The sequence below is a fragment of the Glycine max genome, chromosome 14 (assembly GCF_000004515.6).
Source record: "Glycine max cultivar Williams 82 chromosome 14, Glycine_max_v4.0, whole genome shotgun sequence".
Classification (NCBI taxonomy): Eukaryota; Viridiplantae; Streptophyta; class Magnoliopsida; order Fabales; family Fabaceae; genus Glycine; species Glycine max.
Window position 1 is genome coordinate 15,797,987 of NC_038250.2, and position 9,105 is coordinate 15,807,091.

At 35.7% G+C, this 9,105-nt stretch overlaps 1 protein-coding gene across 1 annotated transcript; it reads right to left on the reverse strand.

Moving 5' to 3' along the window:
• Positions 1-226: 226 nt before the first annotated feature.
• Positions 227-8,461, reverse strand: CYP54 (peptidyl-prolyl cis-trans isomerase CYP54). Its single transcript, XM_014766940.3, has 14 exons — positions 7,600-8,461; positions 7,444-7,498; positions 7,099-7,184; positions 6,770-6,793; positions 6,606-6,654; positions 6,103-6,141; positions 5,877-5,994; positions 5,193-5,320; positions 3,764-4,115; positions 3,321-3,439; positions 2,543-2,747; positions 1,260-2,453; positions 1,087-1,158; positions 227-843 (listed from the first exon to the last, which is right to left on the reverse strand). The coding sequence occupies exons 1-14, from the start codon at positions 7,675-7,677 to the stop codon at positions 789-791; spliced, it is 2,574 nt and encodes an 857-aa protein (XP_014622426.1). The 5' UTR covers positions 7,678-8,461; the 3' UTR covers positions 227-788.
• Between the last annotated feature and the right edge of the window lie 644 nt (positions 8,462-9,105).

Genomic DNA, 9,105 nt, shown 5'->3' on the forward strand with positions numbered 1-9,105 from the left:
ATTAAGGATGTTTAAGTGCAAAACAGCATTAGGGGCAAGTTTTGTCTAGAGTAATTTACTTATTTAAAAGGAAGGCTCTAGGTAGAATTTTGATATGATATCTTGATCACATGAAACTAGTCTAAACATAATATGCGCCATTAAACAAATATATAGATAACAAAGATATAGAATTTTGATATGATATCTTGATCATATGAAACTAGTCTAAACATAATATGTGCCATTAAACAAAGATATATAGATAACAAAGTAACCTAATGTCCAATATATAGAAATACTAACCAAGAATTACACACCTAAATTAAGCTCTAACCGCAGGCCAAAACTTCATAAGTCAACCCCAATGCATTTACTAAGAAATAACTAGGGGGTGGGGGTAACTAAAACTGCACTCTAGTGTGACACGCATATGTTTTACTATTATTATATTTCAACAAGCCATTTCAATTTAATAGAAGAAAATAACAACCTTGGTTTATAAAGTATATGATATTCGCAAATTCTAGCAAGCAAAATTGAGTGACGATTTTCACTAGATATGCCATAGTATTTCACCTTTAGCTCGAGTCAGGAGAACCATCTTTATAAGATACAGGGCCTTTCTTTCCATCTAGGCTTCCAGATGAGGACCTTCTGCTCGCTTTTGGTGGAGACTGTGATTCTGCCCGGGATCGTGATGAACTCCTGCTTTGGGACGATGACCTGCTCCTCTCCACATGAGGTCTATATGTATCAACAGGTGAACGACTGCAGACCAGGCTACGACTTCGGCTATATTGTCGAGCTCAGTAACGTGGGCTGCGTGATATAAAGGGTGTCCTGCTCCTCCTACTTCGGAACCTACATATAGTTTTTCTCATAATCATATGCACCCTACCTCATATGTTAATATGCACTATGCTATCATTATTAATCAATGTCATAGGGAAAGATAAACACTTGGCATCAAAAAAGAAAATGTCCTAACAAATAAACCAAATTGCGATAAGAAATAAATCATGCCTCAAATACAAGATTTACTAAGAAATGCAAATGTTATACTGTTATAGGATGTTGAAATAAATAAATAAATAAAAGAAAAACCTCGGTGGAGTTCTTCTGCATGGCAGTGGGCTCCTGTTACGCCTAGGGGAGTACCTTCTGTAACTTGAATATCTGAAAGCAGAAAGTGTAAAATGTATTTTATTTTAACTCATTCTCAATACCACCTTAGGATGTTGACTAATTAGAAATTTTATGCAACTTTGTCAGTTTACCTGTCACGGTCACTTCGTCCACTATAGCCACTATAGCGGTATGATCTCATAGGGGGAGACTGAGAGGGAGTCCTATACCTTCTAGCATAAGAGTATCGTTCATTGAAACCTCTTCCCCTTCTGATACGTTTCGGAGAAACATCAGGTGACACACTTCTAGACAAGCTCCTACCACGAGGAGTCCTTGCCCTACAAACAGGGCTACGACTCCTAGAATAACTGCGGCGATTGACTCTGCTTGGTGCTCTAACTGAACTTCGGCTAATGCTTCTCAAAGGGACTCTACCAGAGCTTCTGCTCAAGCTTCTGGCAGATGATCTAACTGGATTCCTGCTTATACTCTTTCTTGACACTCTTACAGGGCTTCTGCTAATTGATCTTCCTGATGGTGCTCTTGGTGAACTCCTACGATGACTCAGATAAAGGGATCTTACAGGGCTTGCACTGCCATTTCTATTACCATGAGATCCCATAGGACTTCTACTGACACTTTTATCACTGCAAGTTCTCACAGGGCTTCTGCTTATTGATCTACATGATGGTTCTCTGGGTGAACTCCTCTGGCAGCTACGAGAAAGGGATCTTACAGGACTTGCACTGACAATTCTATGATCACAAGATCTCACAGGACTTCTACTGACACTTCTATGATTCTGAGTTCTCACAGGGCTTCTGCTGATTGATCTTTGTGATGGTGCTCTGGGTGAACTTCGGTGGCTACGAGAAAGGGATCCTACAGGGCTAGCACTGACACTTCTATGACCACGTGATCTCACAGGGCTTCTACTGAGAATTCTATGACCATGTGATTTCACGGGACTTCTGCTGATTGATCTTCGCGAAGGTGCTCTGGGTAAACTCCTTCGACGGCCCTGAGAAAGGGATTTTACAGAGCTTGCACTGCCACTTCTATGATCACGAGATCTCACAGGGCTTCTACTGATACTTCCATGATTGTGAGTGCTCACGGGGCTTCTACTAACACTTCTTCCCTTCCTACCTCTCACTGGGCTTCTTTTAATGCTTCTTCTGTTTGGACTCCTGCTCAAACTCCTCCATAATGGAGCATGAGGGCTTCTACTACCACCTGGACTTCTGCTCAACCTCCTTTTTGGATCAATGCTTGGGCTTTTTCTGTCACTCCTTGGACTAATACTCATACTCATGGTTCGCTTGGGGCTCCTGCTTTGATTCCTGCTCATCAACTTTTCATAAAATGCCTGATCTTGAAGAAATGGTAAGCATAAGAAATAAATGAGGTGTGACAAGAATGGAAAGTAGACCTAGATTTGCCTAGTTGATCATCCATCACATCAGGCTGCCTCCCTTCCCTTCTGTCAGATCTATGGTTAGCCCCAGTGCTGTTGCTATGCCACTCTCCATTTTCCTTTGGGAATTCTTCCTCCTCTAGCATATTCGGTTTCTCCCTCTTTTCAAGGTGCATGTGATGTAACTCTTTCTCCGCAACTACGGAAGGTTGACCTTCAGCTGCAACAAAATAAGAAAAAGGAAAGACATGACATTAGTCACTATCAAAACAATTAAATAAAAAAAAATTTACGAAATAGCATAGTCCTTTTACACAAGCATCAAGTTTGTAGATGCTTCATTTAAGTGACTTGACAAGGAAAAAAAAAGTACCAGCAAAAACAATTTTACTACAAAAGCAATTATTTTTCATTGCCAATCCAAAGGAAAACTTCATATTTCTTTCCAAGCTTACAATTACTGATCAATTGATGGAAGGGAAAAAATAAGTATTCATAAATACGGTATCAACAAGGTAACAGTACAAGGTTAGGCAAATCAAATCAGCCCCCCTCCCCTCTAAGTAGATACCTGAACGCAGATTGTCTTTATCTTCAGGCAACAAATTATTATACAATGCAGCCATAAACTAGGCCAGGCCAGTAGGCCCACAACAGTTCAGTATTTTGCAAAATTCTAGCTTATATTTCAGGATTTTGCTTCATCAGAGACAAGGTAAAAGAAAATAATTTACTAGATAAACTACATTACATAAACACAATAAACTAAAAAATGAATGACTTAAAAAATTACCATGTCTCTGAGAATGACCTTTATGCTTCTTATCTTTCGCTTGAGCAGCACCACTTTTGCCATCAGAGTTGTTGTCACTCCTACTTCCACTATCTGAATTGGTATGACTGGCCAATTCCCTAAAAACCAAACACAATCTCAGTGGCAACCAACTGTTGAAATCATATAGGAGTATGACTTGTTACATTAAAAAAAATTATAACCCCTTCAATGCATATTATGTTTATGTCAAGAGCAATGAATGCAGCTTCATATAGTAAGACAACATCTATGACACTCATAAATCAAAACGACACCACACAATATGCTAATAGAATAGAATAAACAACTACTCATGAAACCACAAGATCTACACAGCTATTATAAGTTCTTCAGAGGCAAGCAACTATAACTGGAATGTGGAATCCATTAATCATAACCAAATATTTAATCAGAATCAATACCTTCTTGATCTAAGCTTTGATCTTTTGTCTTGTTTCCTTTGTCTCTTGTCTCTGTGTTTGTCTCTTCTTTTTCCACGTCTAAGTTTATTTTTCCTAGACCTTTTTCTCTTTCTCCGCCTGTCATCGCTGGAGGAACTTGTGTAAGATGATGAAGATACATCTGAGTCAGAATCACTATTACTTTCTGAAGATTCCATGTCTAAATCTGAGGAACTATCAGATTCTGATGAGTAGTATTTTCTCCTTCTGTCTGCTCTAGATTTTTTGTGCTTTCCCTTATGCGGCACTTCATGACTATTGGTTTTGGAAGATCCATCTCTTACCTTTTTTGATTTATTTATCTTCTTTCCATCTACAAATGTAAAGATTCAAATCAACAACTCAAATATTTTTGAAAATGACAAAAACCAGCTGGGAAGTAGAACATTGACATCAAATAAGCAATACATTGTGTTAAGCTTTGGCATTAAAAAGTTGGACATGAAATTTTCAACAGATGATCATGGATTTAATTATTCATGGGGGTGTCGGTTTGGGATGGGTTTGGTCAAACGCATGACCCAACCCAATCAAATTTGAACGGATTGGATTGGGTTTGTTTTCTAAGAAAAAAAATGAAACCCAAGCCAAACCAACCTGTTTGTAAATGGTTTGGATTAGATTGGGTCAACGGGTCATTTTTTTTAAACTATTTTTTATAAGCTAAAACTTTTATTAAATGAATCAGACACAAGATTTTTTTTAAAAAGAAAATTTTGTGATGGTGTCATATCCCACTCCACTTCACCAACTCCTATCTATCTATCTATCTATCTATCCATGAGGGATGAAAATTAAGCATACCATATTCGAGATAAGGAGTTTCAATAAGCATAGTGAAGATGGGTTTCAAACACTTTTTTTCTACCAAAACCAATGGGACATCATGAGGCTTACTCTTTGTAAATAGATTTGAAATATTTTTAGAAGTCCATATGAAATGGCTTCAATCAATAAAACCCTTGTCGCTTTGATCCTGAAGGTTAAGGATGTGTTAATGCTTACGCAATTCAGGTCAATAAGTCTATGTAATCAATAGTCAATAGTATTTGATTTCTTAAAATTTAAAAATATATATTATATATTACATATATTAATAATAATAATAATAATTTAATACAAATTAATGGGTCAATGGGCCAAGTCAGCGAGTCAGCATTTTCAAGTATTAAAACCCGTGACCCAACCCAAAACTCAACAGGTTTGATTGGTCCAGTTTGGGTTTGACCCAAACAAAAAAATTACCCAACCCAAACTATTTGGGTTGGTTTGGATCAATTCAGGTTCGCAGGTGACCCGCACCTGCTTACACTCCTAATTATTCATATAATCATATTTCATATTAAGGGTAGAACTTAGTATTCTCCATAAAGGGCTGAGGAATTCTCACCCTCATTATGTTCACCACAATTAATTATTTTAACAGTTACACTTGGAAGTCCTTCTTCATCACCCACTTCTTCAATTTTCTTCAATACATCATGCCCTTGCACAAGCTTGCCAAAGACTACATGTTTCCTGCAAAATTAGCTCACGGAACAAGATAAGCAGGTTGAGCATTTAGTTCCAGTCAGAAAAAAAATGACTAAAAACAAGGAAACTCCCACTGAATAATAAGAGAGGAAGACCCCATTCAGATAAACAGTATAAACATGTACTTTATTTGAGGAAATATTGAAACATAAGCTCCGTTGACTCAAATGCATTCTAAATTAAGCCAAATGGCATTTGAATATATGTGTGGAGAAACAAAGCAAAAATAGAATTTTGACAATGCAATGACAGCAATCAAATTAATGAATTATTATAAGAATAGCTACCGCTTAAACTGATTTTAACTTTTACAGAGGTCTGTGTTCATTAGGTTTAATTTTTAGCTTATAAAATACGGCCTAAAATAAGGCCAAAACAGATTATATGGGTTTCAAGGGCTGTTTTAACATTTCATCCAAACAGTACTAAAATACTTCACAATTACTTATTGTAGTAGATAAGATCAAATAAGCTGCAAATAAAATCATCCAAATGGGACATAAGTGCTAAATGCCATTGGAAAAGAGTCAGAAAAGCAAACCTATCAAGATGGGGGTCAGCTTTAAAAGTGAGGGTAAAATGAGAACCAAGCATGTCACGATCAGCAACTGCCATTGATAGAAGGCCTGGACCATCATGCTTTAGCCTAGGTGACTCATCTGAAATAAATCACAAGTACAATTTATAAGAACTAAATAAATTACTCAACATAATTCCAAATCCATGCTGCAGATCATGAGCTCAAGACCACAACTTAGCATTTTTACCTGGGAACTTGGAACCATATATGCTTTCTCCTCCAGTCCCTGCAAAACACACAGGAAAATGTGATGTTGGAGTGTAGAATAATGTAGTATACAATATGTGCTGTGTTTTGGATGCCATACAAAGAATAAAAGATTACTGTCAATGAGGTTTGAAGACAAGCCAGCCTACTATTCAGCCACATAACTAAAGCACAATAAAAGGCTACATGTGATCATTTGATAAAAGAAAGAAAAAAGTAACAACTAACAACCATTGCATAGCATAATTTTAACAAATACACACTTAAGAAAAGGAAGAGAACAAATGAAGAAGTTGGCAACAGATAGAACCATATGATGACTATAATTTCAAAATTACCACAAGCCACATCATGGCAATATCCAAAAATTAACCAAAATAAGAAAATCAAATTGCTTCCATACTCCCCACTCAATGGCAAGCCAATCTATATACAAGCAAAAGAGCTTTGTTAGTTTCCTAATTGACTTAGAAAAGAAATTACCATTGTCATAGGAATCATGAAAATGGAACAAGGCTTGCAACTTGGACAACTGAATGATCAAATGATAAAACATAAAGAAAGTGACTACGCATACTGTATTAAGTGCAATTTCAAAAACTAGAGAAATAATTCATAATAGAAGGCAAGTATCAACATAATCGTACCATTTCGATTAACAAAATCCCCACCTTGCAAAAAGAAAACCAACCATTAACACACAATCACATGATAACAATTCATGCAAATTGTGTTTGGTCATCCCAAGGCTTATTACAATTAGGAGGATGAATAACATATAATTTAGTAAGTACAACCTTAAAACTATATCACAAGAAAGGCAGTCGTGACCATCAGCCCTGTATCCTACAGAATAAACAATGGTAACTGACTAAAAGAGAGGCCACTACTAAGCCATTTTTAACCACAAGAATGTGAGGACATAGAGAACTACTGAAATATGATCTACATGCAAGAAAAAATAAAAACAGCATACCTGGGCAAAGGAGCCTTTTATTCGATGAAAGAAAGAACCCTTGTAGTGTAGTGATTTTCTGGTATTTGGACCAACACCCTTTTCTCCTGAACACATAACAACATATTTCAGAAAAAAAAATGGAGGGGAATCAGTTATTGATTGATTAGAAAGACAAGTTACAAAGTTTCAATTTCCCATGCACAATCCATGGAAGCAAAATGCATAAACATATCCAAGAACTTGTTCAGCTAGTGACAGATAAGCAGTAGTGATGATATATTTAAGTGTTACAGGGAAAAAGGAAGGGCCCAATAAACAAATGTCAACATTGAAAGAATTTTTCCTGCAACTTTAATTTATTACCTGTACATAGTGCACGGAAATTTTCTGCAGTCTTTGGAGCAATATCATAGAAAAGCTGAGAGGGAAAAACGACCAAGAATTAGATGAGATCAAATACTGCAAACATTACTTCATACATCATTAAAACCGACAATTCATAAAGATAAAAAAAAGTACCTCAAAAACCATCCTTTCAACAGGATCACCATCTATGGACACATCCATAAACACCAGCGGATTCTTCTTCTTTGCCATCGCTCCACACCTGCTTAATTATCAAAACTTAAACCCTCTGAACAACAGATCTGAAGCAACAAAATACCATTACACAAACACCAATTATCCACTGATAGCAAACAATAATTCCTCAATAACAAAAGAAAAACACAAACCCTAGCAACAAAACAGAGCTACCCTGCTGCACTCCCAAGCTTTTACAACATAGTTTCCCAAATTCTACGTAATTCATGTTAACTTCGTAAGGTTTATGCATACAGTGGACCCTAATGAAACAATGTACCATGAAAATTTAGTGTTAAATTGTATTGCTAGAAAAATCAATATCCTACTATACATCCAATCTCAGTAGGTTTTAAATTACTGTCGTGTTTACGGTTTCATCACAACATATGAGGATCAAAATGACGGTCGTGAACCATTATTTAAAACATTTTAGAACACTTACATAGTTCAATTCAACCCTAAACTAAAATTAAAAGAGAGAAAGTTACAGCACATCGATCACACAAGACTCTTAGCAAATAATTTCCACTTCCTAGCACCAAAACAAGAACCGGTTCATGCAAAACACGTCTAGAAACCACAACGAGTTCGAGGAGAGGACAAACAAAGCATTAACAGTGAAATCAACGGCGCGAAAACGCAGTAGTTGCGTCAAATTTGAGAAGGAACCCTAAAACCCTAGCTACAGTCCCCAACGTTAGGAATACGCTGAACGTGAAACGCGGGGCACCGAGGCATAAACGACAGAGAGAATAGTGTTGCAAGTTGAAGTGGATTTGATTTAATTTAACAGAGTTGGTGAAGAAATGAATTTAGACGAGAGCTGAGAAAATTGATTTTAATGGAATTGACTTTTGTAAAATAAATTGTGGTTAAAATGAATTTTAAAGTAATAAAATTTATATTTAAATATTTTTATTATAAAATTTAGTTCAGACTAAAAATTATTCAAAGTTATTTAAACTTAACCAAATATAAAATTTCTTCCTGACTTGAAATTAATTCTGAGTATAGCCCAGCTGGCTAGATACAAAAAAAAAAATCACTGTATACGACTAGTACACAAACATCCAAACAGTAACTATCTCATTAGGAGGATTTGAACGAGGGATAGATTTGTAATTTTAATCAATAAAAATGAATGTATTTTAAAGAATGTGTTAGAGAGTATATTTTAGCATTTTTCATTCCATTAAACTCTTGTTGTTCCAAGTTGTTAAAATCGAAATTTTATTTCGAATCGTAAGGAAATATAAAATTCATAACTTGGAGATAGTAAATTATGTTGTAAGATTATATGTTTCTAATATAAATAAAAAATAAACTCTGAACTATAATTATAATAATATAAAACAAACTTAAATTGGACATTCATAATCATAACATAAAAAATAGTTAAATACTTGACAGAAGATAATTTTAGAAAAACTAAAGATAAAA

Bases quoted from the DNA above. Each gene is read 5' to 3' on its own strand.
- CYP54 (XM_014766940.3), bottom strand. From the start codon at position 7,677: ATGGCAAAGAAGAAGAATCCGCTGGTGTTTATGGATGTGTCCATAGAT. The intron at 6,655-6,769 runs GTACGATTATGT...TTGATCATTCAG, and splicing joins GGATTTTGTTAATCGAAATG to TTGTCCAAGTTGCAAGCCTT. The intron at 5,321-5,876 runs GTTTGCTTTTCT...CTAATTTTGCAG, and splicing joins GCTGACCCCCATCTTGATAG to GAAACATGTAGTCTTTGGCA.